Consider the following 15,251-nt stretch of genomic DNA (forward strand, 5'->3'; position numbering starts at 1 on the left):
AACACCTTTCATTTTTTTCATTCATTTGTTCCTTCATTCAGTTTATTGCTTCACATCAACACCAACCTAATTACCAAAGAAATATAAACCAACACAACATTAGGTTTCCACTCGATACGATTTATTTCATCATGCCTGAAACCTACAGATGATGTGTCAAATGACAATTTTGTCACGTCTGTCTACTGATACATATCACACTTGTACCAGTTTTACCATTCTATGAGCAGATAGAAAACTTGTGAAAAAAAACCTACAGCGAACACATAATGCAATTTGACCATTATTTGACTGAATATATTCACAAATTCACCAAATTGACTATTTCCGGGAATGTTGCCACATGTTGGGACACTACTTTCACTCTAGGTGCGCTTTCAGCATAAAAACAAAGGAGTTTCAAATGAGTGTCATATAGAGGATGATTGCGTACTGCACTTCTTCGTACACTTCTTCGTAGGGCGATCAAGATCTCGTATATTGACTTGCTCTATGATTTTTGCCAATATTATGAAGAGCAATGTTTAGTCCATTCATTCATAGTGGATTGCCCAATAAAGTTATAACTTTTGTCCCTCCTGGCACAATGGACCCTTCCAACAGGAGGTCAAAGGTTGAACTTCCTGCCAACATGGCGGCGGTAACTTGAGGAATTTCTCATTTTTCTCGTCCGAATTTTCGTTTTTCTTCTCTTATTTGAATCGGGTGGCGGAATCTTCCTATCAGAATAGTTAGAATGGCTGCTCACGAAGATCTGTTCCAGCTTTGGATGCTGTTTACGTGCAAGGTATGTGTGAGAGCGAGCTCTTTTTCTCGGTCTTCCTCATAGTTTGTGGAAGTTTTTAGAGATTTTCTACTTTTATATGGCGACATTTATTTCCACCATATATTCTATATTGCCTGCTTATACTACTGTCTATTGGTTAATTTTTAAATGATCACTAAGATATCGTGTACGTTTCACAAGATAAATCTGTATACCGCGATATTTAAAGATATATATCAGCAAAATTTTCGCTGTGGTTGTTTTACTCTTGGATGCTCTCTAGCTATCTCCTACCAAGGAGTTTAAAATCATCTCCTTGGTCCTACTTAGTTTTTTTTTCGCCAGGCTATACGGAATAATATAACGTCGTCAGTGATTTGTAGCTGACTTGATTACATTAGCGTCCTGTTGTTTTGTGTGCATTACCGGTTTGCGGCGCTACGGGTCGCCTGTGGTGCCCCGCCCCGTACTCAGCGTGTTTCCGCCCCAAAACAAACAATATCCCGCCCGTCTGTGCCACAAGGGGAGCCGACAAAATGTCAACAAAGGTCCCGTGATCTCAATTCAATAAACTAAAATCTCCAAACAGATGTTTGAACATAACATTGTAACGTTTTCTGACTCCACAGTTGAAAGACGATGTTACGATTTTACCCCCAATATCTGCTTGGAGATAAGATCATGTTTAGTCTCGTGATCTCTCACCAATGATCTCACAATCTCCAAGCAGATGGTAGAAGGAAATATCGTTATATTTCATGGCTGCACAGTTTCTTTTAATTTTCCTGGTCCTTCTCCCTACAATTTTTCCTGGTCAATCTAAGGGCTCAAGGTAGTTTTTCAAAACAGCAGCATTGTGTAAATACATGTACTAAGAAGATCAATAAACTGCAACTTAGTGCAAGAGTTATAAACCAGTCTAAGGACTGTGTGCTTAGGGCAAAGATCAAGTGCCGTGTTCCCTAGCCAAAGTGTAATTTATAAATCTAAATTTACTCATTTGAAAAGTTTGTACATATTCATTTCTTTCAAAATTTTCACAGAACTCTGAAATCTTTCTTTTCTATCCCTAAGTAATTTTTACAAAATACTGTAGTACTCCATTTAAAAAGAAGAGGAAGGTTAAACCAGTAAAATCAGACCATACCAGCTCTAACATATGTTATTTAATTCCAGAATGATGACCGGTTCTTCCGACAGTACATAGACGCCTTTGTGGCACAATATGGTGATCTCATAGACTTGGAATTCAAGCAACCAAAAGAAGGGTAAGTGATACTGTTTTGCTGTAACACTTTAAGGTCTCGCATGTCCATATAACATAACCTGTCTGTGCCCATATTATTATGTAACTCCAGCCTACATGTATGTCTAGGATATTAGGGAGTAGAAGAGAGAATATGAGAGACTTTTGAAATGGAGGTGTATGAATGAATGAATGAATCAATCAATGAATTAATCATTAGGTAATGTAAGAATTTTAAAATCTTCAAATCAGTTTTATATCAGTTTTTTTTTAAATGACACAAAATACAACCATCACAAAATTAAATGCACTTACAGTATATGTGTGTGTGTGTGTGTCTTGGCCCTTGCAATGTCTTTGAATGCCAGTATTGTGTGCAAACTTGGCCTGCTGACAGCACAAACTATGTGCAATAGATGGAATTCCTTCTGTACCTTGGAGTGGTGGCATATGGTCCCCACCTGACCTGTCTGTCAGGACTGGTCCAAAACATTTTTTGGGGGAAGGGGGAGGTATAAAGTCATTGCAGTTCTCATGCAAAATGCCACAAAATTCCCTTCCTGAATTACAAAACTGTGGACCAACTGCTTGGTCTATTTATGGGTTTGCAATTATGCAAAACCTGATTTGCTTTTTTTTTCATATCATGTGCATTATATCCACTGTGGTGTAGGCTATCCATAGTCACCATTGTTTAGAGAAATCTAAAAAAAATCACGAAGTAGCTGCACTTTGGGTTTGAAGGCATCATCAAAGAAAGGCATATAAATTCCGGTAAGCCAAAAAAAGTTGTTTTTTTAACTACATATGTGTATTGAAAATTTGACCCTGTAGTAAAAATCTAAAGATGAAATATAACATAATGGTTTTGTGACTTTACAGTAAAATTCATGATCTGACTTCCTGTCTGTCCGCAGGGTGCAGGCATCTGGGCCGCACCTGACACGGCTGCCTGACAGCCTGCTCCAGGTGCTGTCCCGACAGCTGCTGCAGGCCAGGGACACCTGTACCCAGCAGGTTACCGCCGAAACAGTGCAGTATGCAGAAACGCTTACCAAGTGTCTCATCATCATTTGTAGGTCAGTACTTAACAAATCAATCATTCCTTTGTGACAATTTTTTGTCAATATTTTGTTTTATTTGTTATTGATGTAAATTTTGGGCTGATTCTGTCAGTATGCATTTTTCCATTGGCTCCCATAAGGCAACAGTCATGCATATAGCAGGGAATTGAGACAGGAAATGAGATAAGCTTTTCTGGGACCTTTGAACTAACTTCCTGGGACCTTACAATGCATCTGCGTGAATTAGCATTGATCATGAGTTTATTCTACATTTCTACATCTACAGGAACCATGACAATGTAGATCTGGTGGCCTCCTGTTCTTATGTAGGCTACATCATCACTATTGCTGCAGAACTGGTACAAGAGGTGAGAATTAACTTCTGAAAGCTTAAATCATACAGGGTAAAGCATTGTCATCACACGGGTACTAGATTTATTTATACATAGAATATCAAACAAAATTAAGAGATACAAAAACTAGTGCTACTATGTTTAGCATGCAACAGTATGCACATTGATAGGTAAACAGAAAAGAATTTCAGCATTGTTAAACTGAACATGATGATGTTTTTCCCTACAGTTTACACAGAGGAACATTGCCCAGAGTGGTGAGATTGCCTGTTTTGAGACATTTCTCCACCATGCCATCCACTTCTGTGAGTGCCTGTATGACCCCTACCACAACTGGAGACATGAGTTACTAGGGTAAGTCAAAATATAATATTTGATGACCTAACCTAAAGTGTTTATGGTGACATAATGCCTCCTTCGGTCAATATTGACTTACTATGTAGTACCTAGTATAAATCAATGTCTTTTTGCTCTCTTATAGAGGTTATTGATAAGGAAATATGTCAAAACATACAATGTAATGTGAATGTGGTTACTTTTTTTTTCAGAATGAAAGTTGATATTTCTAGGCAGAAGTTTAGACCAGCTCTTCTTAATGTAGAAGTCATTCCATTTTTCTATGGTAAGTTTCTATAATCTATGTTATTTCCTCTAGTACAACTTAAAGTAGAAAAGTGTGTTATCCTCAATTTAGTTTCTTTAAAAGATTATCTAAGTATTTTGTCACTATTTTACTGATGTAGACATTATCCCAAAGTTTTTATAATTGTTATTTGGATTAAAATCTATTCATTTTCGTGAATAACCTACTTCACAATTTGAAGTGTGTATCATACAAGTGTGCACTTTATTTTTTTTTCCAGACTGCTTGCATAGATACGAGTCTTGCCTGAGCATTGAGATCAAGTCTCGACTGCTGCATATGTTTGGTGCCATTATGGCTGGGTCACAGGTAAGTGATTTAACAAGTGTCTATTGACAAGTTTAGAAAGTACCCTGGGTACTTAGCTGGGTAGCTGTGGTGATTTTAACAGGATTCTCTCGCCTGCAGTTAATTGTGTTATTTTGAATGGGTTTGTCTGTGGGTTTGTGTGTATGCTTGTCCAGCAGACATGGCTGCAGGGAGAGTGGGCGGAGATTTGGTTACTACTCGATTGACAGGTAGGGTAAGCGTGAAGGTGACCCAGCATGCACCAGGTGGGAGTAAGTGGGCAGTGTTCGGAGGAATTCAGGAAGTAGTTGACTGTGTCCACATGTATAATAAGATTGAAAGCAAGAGAAGCCTTGCAACAGTTGAGTTACCACAGCTTTTAGCTTGGGCACAACATTAAAAGCACCATCATTTGAAATGACATATCTTTCTTGAATATTTATTTAGGCTCAACATTTTTTCATAGTCCCCACTTAGTAGTTATGTTCCCCACACCATAGCTGAACCTCTTTTTCTAGTCTTTGTGTACCACTGTATTCCTGACTGTTGTCCCATTCCTTTCCAGAATTTGATTTGGCAAGCTTATTTTACAGGCAAGCTGGAGGTACATTGTCCTGATTTGTCCCCCTGATACCCTCTACTAACATTTTGTACATTTTTTCCTGCATGCACATACTTAAAGGCATGACACTGCATGCATATGCTGCACACTACACATGTCTTGACATTTCTTTATTTTGCCACACTGCCTTTTGTTTATTATCTACAAATTGAGTGGAAAGAACAAAACTCTGAGTGAAGGTAGCATTCCTTAGCCTGTGTTATACAACTTATCGCTTTTAGGTGTTTATTTGCCTCCATTCTGAGAGCTTGTGACCATAGAACTCTATCTTGAGAGAACCTAGAACTACCAATAGGGTCGCAGGATTCTTTGCCACTATGAAAATCAGTCCAATAGGAGCTCAAAATTCTCTGTCACCATGGAGAAGAGTTTCTGATTGGTCAAGTTGCTAATTGCCATGCTGCCATTGGTTGAACTGCTAATTGCGATGGGCAGTCAGGATCAGTCTATTCACTTACGGAGGTGGGTGGGTAAGGTGGCACAGTGGAGAAATTCAGGAGACTTGTATCTTGTATATTATGTAGGTTTTAGACTTGATGTTATGCATTCTATAGTACTAACTCTTATTTCTCCAATATATATAGAATTGGGCAGGAAGGCACAACTGACATCCCATATTGTTGGAAATGATAGACACTTTGTGGCTTTTGTATTTTGTTCTCATAACTGTGTAAAATGTTGCTACAAGATAGTCCTCTCAAGTCTCAATAGTAGGAATGTTCACTGTGGTTTTATTTTTGCAGTAGCAGTGATTGGGTGTTTCCAATGAAGTACTACTACACTACAGAATTATTTCAACTGTGAATTTAGAATACATGTACTGTCAAAACATCCTTTTCTCTAATACTGTGAAATAAAACCACTGGGAAAGTTAATAGATTTACAGTAACAGAAAAAAACAACAACAGTATAATAAAAATTTGCCACAATTCTCCCTACTACAGAACAATGCCTTGCTGGCAGTGTCCCCTGCATCCCTGGAAGTCTTGTTCACCATCCTGTCGTCAGGCAGCCCCGCCTGGCAACCAGAGGGCGACGACCTGGAGTTCACTGACCTGGCCTTGAAGTGCCTGGTGAAGATGGTGCACACTGTCCATGCCTCAAGTCCTGAGCAGGTAAAGATCTTGAGATATTTTAAGAGTTTTGTCTATCAAATTCTGAAAATTAGTTCTGCACACATTGAAATCTTGTCACATGCATAGTCAAGTGGTTAGTGATCCTGCCTATCTAGAGGTTGTTAGTTTGAATCCTGTTGTTGTTGTTGTCCTTGCTTTTGTGTGTTGTCGCTCTTCCAACATACGCACTACTATAAAGGGGTTGCAGTCCTTAGGACAAGACGTTATTAAGCTAAGGTCCACTGTTTATTGTACTTTTTGAAAGGAGCTAGGGCAATTTCTGTGTTACGATGGACCTGTAGATACATAGTGTCTGTCTTCTCTGTCTCAATCAGTGGAAGATTAGCTCTTTAGTGAGCTGAACTGGCTTGAGATCACTTTGAAATTTCAACTGTCCAAGACGTCCAACTATTTAAAAACGTCTTTATTTTGTAGAGAAATAGAAGATCTCTGCTGCACTTCTTTCCCTTAATATTCATGTATCTTTGTCTCACTGCATAATATTCCCTGTATAGGCTGGTTCACAGTTTAAACTGTGCTTGGTCAGTGTGATGCATTGCAGACTATATGTCAAAGGTGAAGGCCCCTGAGATATAAACAAAACAAGTCTGGACTTCTATTAATGTTCTAGATGAGAACTGTTTACTGAAAAGTTAGGGGGTCTTTATCTTTGACCTCACATATGCACAGTTCAACCGTGAATTGGCTTATTGTCTCTGTTCTCACTGGTTGCACTTGTCTCACAAAAGCATGCTACCAGGATGTATGTGTCAGTTAGTAGTATGGTGAGTCCTCTTAGGTTTTGTACTGTTAGGAGGTGTGACCTTTTTTCTACACAAAATAGCCTTACATGTAACTATTCTACAAGTATAAGAACTACTTACTGTTGTAGAATATATCCGTTTAGTAGCAATAGTAGGCTTTTCTATTCCTTGTCAAAGGAAATCCATTTAAATCTGATTGTAGTTCATTGAATGAAGATTTGTAGTGTTTATTTATTAGACATTACACAAGATCACTAGATGCAAGGAGTAACATTATTGTATTTGAAAGACATTTTCACTTTTTTTCTACAGAGACAAGTTGAAGTGAGTTCCATTCTTGAAGGCTTCTTGCAACTCCTTAACAAAGGGTAAGTTTAATGTATTTTGTATTGTAAAGTTCATCTGATATGTACTATGGGTTTGTTTTAGTTTATTATATATGAAGACAATAAAGATAGGTACAGAAGACAATTTAATATATGAAGAGATTATGATAACAATGAAGAGATCTAGATGGATCCAAAAATTTTTCCCCCAAACAATTTTTTAGTGCAAACATGCATTTTGAAGTTGTTTTTTGCTGGTTCTGAAACAAGCTTTCTTGGCTTTCTGTCACATCCTGTGTTGTGTGCATGTGCTTAGTCACCAGTCAAACATCACACCACTGTGTATGTGAATTACGAACTAGCTTACTACTGGTGACATAAAATAATCTTTTCTGTGTTCAAACACATCTTTGCCAGTCTTGCAGAAATAACCACTCGTTCAAATGACACTCAATTAACCCAAAGGAGCTTGACGTTCAACATTGCAGCATTGGCAAAGTTTTTTGTCACTTACTTGAATGTCTTTGATAATAGATTATGGTTTCAGTTGTTATCAAGTTTAGACTTACCGTAGACATGTATTTCACACTGTGCATTGTCTTGAAACATATGACATTTTGTAGATTCTGAAGCACCATCATCATTCATGGTTCATGACACCACAAAGCAATTGTTTCTGATTCAAACTGAATAAAAGAATCCCACTTCTGCCACCAACTTACAATCCATGTACACCAGCTTTATTGTATGAAAACTGACACTGTTATCACCTTGACTTTGGCCATGCTGTCACACATTCTATCATCTCTGTAGCTTACAGGCCTTCCCTGGTAAACACACAGGAATGTCCCAGTGGTTGAGGTGTGTGTACGCCCCCTATACATGTACATGTGTACTGCAGCTGCCAGATTCGCCGCCGCCTGTTCATTTTTGTTCCATTTTTTTCCTAGCCTTGCCCCGCTTGCATGTCCTTGACAAGGTTGCAACTAGTACTGCCCTTGAATTCCATTGGCTGCTAGTAGAACTGTTCTTGAATTTGATTGGCTGCGAGTAGAACTGTTCTTGAATTTGATTGGCTGCACTTAGTGCCTTGTAGCCGAAGCAATGTTTTCTAATTTTTGCTCATTTGCTAGTAGTCATCTATACAGTCACCTAGATTTAGAATTTCTATGTTTTGAACGAGTTACAAAAGTAAAAAGCAGGGTTTAGAATGTCTAGAATTTTAGAAAGTTTAGAATTGGCCTGATGTCACCTAGGTATGATTTCCACCACAATGTCTATCAAACATTCATGAGTTAAGAAATGAACTTCCAGAGATGTTTAAGAAATAATTTGAATTCTAGTGCAGTGCAGTTTACCAGTTAAGAGTGGATGGGGTATTATTATTTCATCATAGTAATTTCATATGAAGCATGGGACAGAAATTCCCAATCATATTAGCAATTTTGTACAATTTGTTTTACTTTCTTTAGTAAGTAATTATACTGTAATGATTGTGTAATGATTAATTGTATGACTTTCAAACATGCGACTTGCAAACATGCAACTCAAGATATTGCAGTGTAGGTGCAATGTACATTGTGGTGTACATGTAGTTGCAAAAAAAGGAATGCGCTGCACTGGTAATTGTTAAAATTACCGGCAAACACATGTATGGCTATTTTTTTGTTGCTGTTGCTGTGTTGGTTTGTTGTCTTGGTTGATGATACATTCATTGAAATATGTGTAGTACAAGAGTATCTTTATTCAAATCTGTTCATTGAATAACTTTCTTGATGTAAATCTCAGAGTCTGATAGAATCTGGTCAATTTCTTTGGTTGACTAAATTTTTTCCACAGACAAAAATAGGCAAGACCTGATTTTTGAAAAAAGTTTCTATTTAGGTATATAAATGTTTATTTTTTAAAACAATCTGTTATAATTCTGTCACAGATCACAAACAGAAGACAAGCCAGCAGCTGGGAAGACAGAAAAAGAAGTGGAACTTCAGACCAAAATGTTAGGTAAGGCCTGTCATGACATTGGGTCTGTTATCTGTTGTGACAGTTGAGGAGTAAAAGAGAAGATGTTCTGATTATATCTGTGATGTGAATTATCTTGTCCCTACAGTTATCATCCCAGCGATGTTGGATTGTCGTGACAGGGCGGCTCTACAGGCCATCTTCCTGGGGGCCAACTGTTTTGAAAACCTCATGCTGCTGCTTAAAAATGTTAAGGTAATACTGTAAGGCTAGGTGTAACAAGACGTATGATTATGTACTTGTCCTTGGTGCTGAATTTATTACTGATAGATTAAGTTTTAGAAAACTTCAATGACATATTTTAAGATTATGTACTTGTCCTTGGTGCTGAATTTGTTACTAATAGATTAATTGTTAGAACACTTCAATGACATATGATAGTATCCTTGTCCTTGGTACTGAATTTATTTCTGATTGATTAAGTGTTACAAAACTTTACTGAACTGTAGTTTTTTTTACTCATTTTCTAGTGGAGAGGGGCAAGAAATGATGATTTGTATGATGATTTGTACTTTTCAGGTCACCAAAGACACTGCCAGTGCTTTCCAAACTGCATTTATTGAGGCTGTGGCTGCAATCTTGGCTGGATCATCTGCTGCAAAGGTGAGCTACACTCAGGATTATGTGTGTAAAAAGGCTGCAGTAGAATTGAGCTTCTTATTAACCTTCCCCCTGCTACCTAACCCTATAACCAGTACAAATTTAGTACCCAAAAGACTACTGTAGCAGGGAGATGATTAAAAATCCCACAAGATATAGGATGAAGTAAAATCTTAACATTTTTGCTTAGAGTTTGCTAAGAGTTTGGTTAGAGTCTTATACATGGCTTTTTTATGTCTTCACAGGAAACCTTTAAGGAGTTTATAGGGTATGATGAGCTACTGGAGCATCTAAGAAAGTTTGGCCAGCCCACAGAGAAGCTACTGCACCAGTTTCTTGGCATGGTGAGAGTTTTTTTTCCTTTTCTTGGTTCTGGTAAGGCCTAGGCAAAAAATGTTTCTGTTTTCAGTAACACAACGTCATAGAAAGTGTGAACTGGTGAATAATCATCGTGTTGTGGTCCGTTACTAGAATAACTGACCACTTGACCATACCATTTTGCATTAGCCTTTTTCTCACCAATGTTGTACTGTGTTTAGATGGTTGAAGGGGAGTTCAAACCTGGCACACCCCAGCACATACACAACACCAAGGCTGCTGCACTCCTCATCCAATGGGTGCCTGAGCTCCAGTCACATGACCTCCAAATATGGCTGACTGACAGTTTGAGGCAAGTCTGCTGCTCCAGTTTTGAGAACAAGGCCCACTGCTGCAGGTACTGATCTTTGTATTCCATTTTATTGTGCAGAAGGAAACATAATGTTTTTGCTCTGTTTCTACTCTGTTTCTGCTCTAGTCCACCAAACATGTAGGGTCATTGACCTGGACCAATTGGCTGTCTCCATGGTAACTGATGCTGTAGCAGACACCCTGTGGTGTTGGGTCAAATTATGTAGCAGGACAGAGCTGGTACTGGTATGATGAATGTTTAGAGTAAAAATAAACAGAGCAGTAGTTTCTTAGGCTAGACCATGTGAAGGTAAACAATGCGTTTGCTTTGCAACTGTTACCTTCTAGTTTTATCAGAATTTCAGAAGTAACCAGTGTGTTTTTCTAACTCTTTCAAACTTTGCAGAGATGGAGTCATTTCAGGGATACTGACTGTGTTAGCACAAGAAAGACGAGTTAACAAGGAGGCCATAAGTAAGTTTTAAACTCATGCACACACACACATATATGTGACATCTTTCCCATGGTCATACTTTAAAAAAAATCTTCTTGTACATATTCACATGTACATGAATTGTCCAATAAAATATCCTAAAACTGAGTAAATGTGTTCCCAGTGCACCTGTTGAAGTTACTGGAATGTCTGGGCAGTCATTCCATCGCACCCATGGAATTGAAACATCTCATCATGCTCATGAGGGACACTGTCAACGGGGAACAGGTTTGCAAACATACACAAAATCATTTAACAGTAGATGTAATTTGTTAGGCTTTGAGTTTTAAGAAGGGATTTGTAAGGTTGCTTTGAACCATTATAAGGTTGCAAGTCTGTTTTTTCTTGAAGACCAACTATACTTCCCATCAGTTTAAAATCCCCTAATTTCTTGTTTGCAGATGTCGTACACTCAAGAGGTAATCCAGGCAATGTGTACAATGGCGAGGAAGGAGACCAACAGAGAAGCTCTGCACTACTTTGACCTACAGCACAGGACAAGTGTAAGTGCCACATGGTGTAATGACATGGTCACTAATTCTTTGTGCCTTGAATTATTTTCAAGAACTGTCAAACCAACCTAGGCTTTGCTGAATGAAGAATTGTACCACCATTTTGTCATATTTGTCTGTCAGCATGCACGAAATGGCAAATGAAAAGTTACTATGAGACTTTTCTGTGTCAGCTAATCTAAGTTCTGTCACTACTCCAGAAGCTTGACAGTTTTGAACATGAACCATATTTCAGGGTATCACGGTTCCCTGCATCAACAAGTGGCCTGGTAGTGGGTTCTCCTTACATGCTTGGGTACGCATGGACAATCCTGATAACAGAGAAGGGATGGATCTGAGTGGGGGCAAGCAGAGGAGACAGTTGTACAGGTACTTCTCCCTTCCTTCCTTCCTTCCTTCCTTCCTTTCTATCCATCCATCCATGCTTAACACATGTCAAGATGTGTTTTGTTTATGTCTTAACAACCTTGAACTTTGACATATCACCAATGTGTAGAACAACTGTGAAATGACATATCCTGTCCCTTCCAGTTTCTGCACAGAGAACGGTACTGGATTTGAGGGTTTCTTCACCAACGAAGGCAGCCTGGTGATCGCTGTGTGCTACAAGAAGGACTATCTGACTGCACAAGTGGATAGGATCTACTTCACCGACTCCAATTGGGTAAAGACAAGAATGCTCATTGGTCAAATTGTTAATTGGCATTTTCTCATTGGTCTATTGGTTGCACACGTGGTGGATGCGCATAGGAAATGTCACAGATATTCAAATTAGATGACAAACATGGTATGCATTCTGGAATTTGGCTTGAACTTTTACGTGAAAGAAGAATTGAGCAACATCCTAAAATAAAGTGTACAAAACTTGGCATCATGCCTGAATTAGAAAGTTCAAGAAGCTTCTTCCAAAAACAACTTTTCGTTAAAATCATTCTTCTTCTTGTACAGCACTGTGTAGATGTGGTCCATGCAGGGTCTCGGCGACCTTTCACCCAGAGCCAGCTGTCTGTGTTTGTGGATGGACAGCTCAGGATCAACGCACAGCTCAAGTTCCCCTCCACTTCTGAGGTAATATTTTAATAAGTTAGATACACATTAAGCTTAGCATAGTTTACTTATCATACCCTTTAGACTAGATACCCATTCTGGGTTATCCTTTTTGATGTCGGGTTTTTTTATTGTACAAGCTCCCTCCATATGTAGATTCTTGGGCATGTTATGATATTCAAATTTTTGTCTTTCAGCCCTTCACTTGTTGCCGAATTGGCTCTTCCACCCAGCGGACCAACTCCCAGCAGAAACCCTTGAGCTCCAGCACAGCTCCTTCCCGGGGTCCCTCCCTCCCCTTCTCCTTCCCGGCATCCCTGGTGCCCTCCTCCCAATCCCAGAACCCCTCAGTGTCCAGTATAGAAGCAGGGAGCCAGGACAGTCTGTGGGGTTTCCCTACTTCCTTGCAGGGGCAGTTAGGGTCAGTGTGTGTGTTCTATGACGCTTTGCAACCATCACAAGTCAAAGGTCTCTTCATGGCAGGTGGGAATACACACTGTTTTGTTGTTGACCTATTTCTTTACATTTTGTAGCTGTCTAATTAATACACTTCCTTACGTATCCATGTATTATGTTACATATCCAGATACACATTCAAAAAATTGTTACTCAAGCAACTGGATAGATTTTTAAAACTGGATAGACGTTTCAAGTAGCATCCACTACGTTTTGACTCAGTCACTGATGAAAAGTAGTGGATGCTACTTGAAACGTCTGACAGTTTTCAAAATCTATCCATGTTGCAAGCTTGTAACAATTTCAGGTGTAATAAACTTCCTTCTACCAACTTGAAAGTAAGTGTATTATTTCAGACATAAACATTTAATGTAGACTGACTCCTGTGCATTATGAATCTTCATACTTTATTTTATTATGAAAAATGTTCCTGTCCCTTATAAATAGAAAAGGGGTAGATGTTAGGGTTAATGTTGCTGTTAATCTTATTTTGCAGGTCCAAACAATCTAGCGTTGTTTCATCATGAAGATGCAGACATAACTCAGCTGGCAGACAAACTAGTCCTGTACTATACAGCAAAGGCGTGTAAAGACTATGTTTGCATTGACCTGTCTGGAAATGGTCTGGATGGCAGACTAACTGGACACCAGTGTACCACATGGGACTTAAAGGTGGGGCTTTTCAACATCATTAAACATTATCTGACTAACCCCTGGCGTAAACAGGAAAACATTGGTGCATGGATGACCCCTTAGAACTAAGATAGAAAATTTGTAAAAGATTTTTGCATATCACACTTTATTACAATGGGCCAAATAGCAGCATTTCTTCTTCATTTCACAATAACTTGCAAGGAAAAGGTATTAAAAGACTAAAAGGAAACAAGTACTAGAAAGTCTACCATGGTTTATTTTCTGTAAATCAAGATAGAACTGGCTAAAAAGTTGCCATTCGATGTTTAATCTTATTGTATTGTTTTCCAATTTTTGTATCTATCATCAGGCTTCCATCAAGTGTATAGGAGGGATCCAGGTGCTGTTTCCAGTCTTGGAGCAGATTAAAGCAGCAGCCAATCAGCTGAGAGCAGTGTCTCATGAGCCAGCCAATGGGAGCACAGATGCTGTAGGTGTCACCATGGCAGATGCCCAGGATGTTGATGATTGGGTGATGGTACCACAAAAAGTCACCTCAGGTAAGTTGGTTTTATTGGTAAGTTAAATCATGCCCTTTTAAGAAGCAGACCTAATTTGAAGTATGTTGAATTCAAAGAGTAGTCTGTACATTTTTTTTAGCTCTGAGGTGGCAATTACCTTGGAAATCATGTTGCATTGATGTGACAGATGCCCAGTTGGAGCAGAACCCTGTGTCTGCATTCCTGACCCTGCTGAGACTGATGCTACATGGACAGTTGCATAACCAGGAGGAACTACTGCAGTCAGGAGGGGTGGCCACAGTCGGTGCACTGCTGCAAAAGGTAGGGGTACTGCATGGAAGACGTTTATTTCCTTGTGATCTGTATGTCCAGTGCAAATTCATGACGCCATGAATGTGTATAAATTTCCTTACAGTATAACAGAATTGTTTCATGTGTAAATTTAAAGAATTATGAAACCTCCATTTCCCTCCTACCAAAAAATATAACTGCTGCATATTCACAATTTACAGTACCACCATTCTCATAACGTAGAAATGCAGAATAAAATCATAAAAATGCAAATATCCATGATTTTCATGCAGCCACTCTCTCATTGGTTGAGCTGGTAATTGAAATGCTATCATTGGTTGAGCTGCTAATTGTGATTGACAGTATATTACCTTCTACTTCCAGTGTCTGACTGTTCCTTGCTTTCCTCCCTCCCCAGGTTAAACCAGAGCTGATAGATGTACATGTCCTAATGGCTATTCAGCTGTTTGTGGAGATGGTGGCTTCCTCCTACCCAGACCTACTACAGGCCTGCTACAAATACATTCTGTTTGAGTTCAGAATATGGAGCAGGAGTGAATTCCCTGTTAGAATAGGTAATATAAATCTCTACTACTGTCTTCATGTCAAAACTGTTGTGTTATGCCTGAAGGCAGCTTACCTGTTATGCAAAACGAAACAAAACAATGTGCAATATTAGTTTGAATATTATTGTGGAGTTTTGGGGTGTTTGTGTGTTTGCTGGTGTTTCTATAGTTATTTCCACGTGCTAGGCACATCAGGCTAGCAAGCTAGGTCAAAGATCCCAGAAAAGGTTATCGCATTTCCTATTTATGATGCA

At 38.8% G+C, this 15,251-nt stretch overlaps 1 protein-coding gene across 1 annotated transcript in view; it reads left to right on the forward strand.

The window, feature by feature from the left end:
• Nucleotides 1–616: 616 nt before the first annotated feature.
• The window catches only part of LOC109479009 (neurobeachin-like protein 1), a 34,100-nt gene continuing 19,465 nt past the window's right edge, over nucleotides 617–15,251 (forward strand). Inside the window, exons 1-27 of the mRNA XM_019780853.1 lie at nucleotides 617–787; nucleotides 1,943–2,034; nucleotides 2,930–3,091; nucleotides 3,363–3,444; nucleotides 3,659–3,783; nucleotides 3,978–4,051; nucleotides 4,293–4,381; nucleotides 4,926–4,964; nucleotides 5,927–6,097; nucleotides 7,174–7,229; nucleotides 8,001–8,048; nucleotides 9,121–9,191; nucleotides 9,298–9,404; nucleotides 9,729–9,812; nucleotides 10,055–10,153; nucleotides 10,349–10,524; nucleotides 10,885–10,952; nucleotides 11,096–11,199; nucleotides 11,373–11,474; nucleotides 11,719–11,852; nucleotides 12,015–12,147; nucleotides 12,432–12,551; nucleotides 12,728–13,013; nucleotides 13,483–13,658; nucleotides 13,990–14,179; nucleotides 14,328–14,461; nucleotides 14,850–15,006. Of these exons, the coding sequence (XP_019636412.1) occupies nucleotides 737–787; nucleotides 1,943–2,034; nucleotides 2,930–3,091; nucleotides 3,363–3,444; nucleotides 3,659–3,783; nucleotides 3,978–4,051; nucleotides 4,293–4,381; nucleotides 4,926–4,964; nucleotides 5,927–6,097; nucleotides 7,174–7,229; nucleotides 8,001–8,048; nucleotides 9,121–9,191; nucleotides 9,298–9,404; nucleotides 9,729–9,812; nucleotides 10,055–10,153; nucleotides 10,349–10,524; nucleotides 10,885–10,952; nucleotides 11,096–11,199; nucleotides 11,373–11,474; nucleotides 11,719–11,852; nucleotides 12,015–12,147; nucleotides 12,432–12,551; nucleotides 12,728–13,013; nucleotides 13,483–13,658; nucleotides 13,990–14,179; nucleotides 14,328–14,461; nucleotides 14,850–15,006 (3,130 nt within the window). The 5' untranslated portion in view covers nucleotides 617–736. The remainder of the gene's footprint in view (nucleotides 788–1,942; nucleotides 2,035–2,929; nucleotides 3,092–3,362; nucleotides 3,445–3,658; nucleotides 3,784–3,977; nucleotides 4,052–4,292; nucleotides 4,382–4,925; nucleotides 4,965–5,926; nucleotides 6,098–7,173; nucleotides 7,230–8,000; nucleotides 8,049–9,120; nucleotides 9,192–9,297; nucleotides 9,405–9,728; nucleotides 9,813–10,054; nucleotides 10,154–10,348; nucleotides 10,525–10,884; nucleotides 10,953–11,095; nucleotides 11,200–11,372; nucleotides 11,475–11,718; nucleotides 11,853–12,014; nucleotides 12,148–12,431; nucleotides 12,552–12,727; nucleotides 13,014–13,482; nucleotides 13,659–13,989; nucleotides 14,180–14,327; nucleotides 14,462–14,849; nucleotides 15,007–15,251) is intronic.

Source organism: Branchiostoma belcheri, unplaced genomic scaffold (assembly GCF_001625305.1).
Source record: "Branchiostoma belcheri isolate BF01 breed outbred unplaced genomic scaffold, Haploidv18h27 scaffold46, whole genome shotgun sequence".
In the NCBI taxonomy this organism is placed as follows: Eukaryota; Metazoa; Chordata; class Leptocardii; order Amphioxiformes; family Branchiostomatidae; genus Branchiostoma; species Branchiostoma belcheri.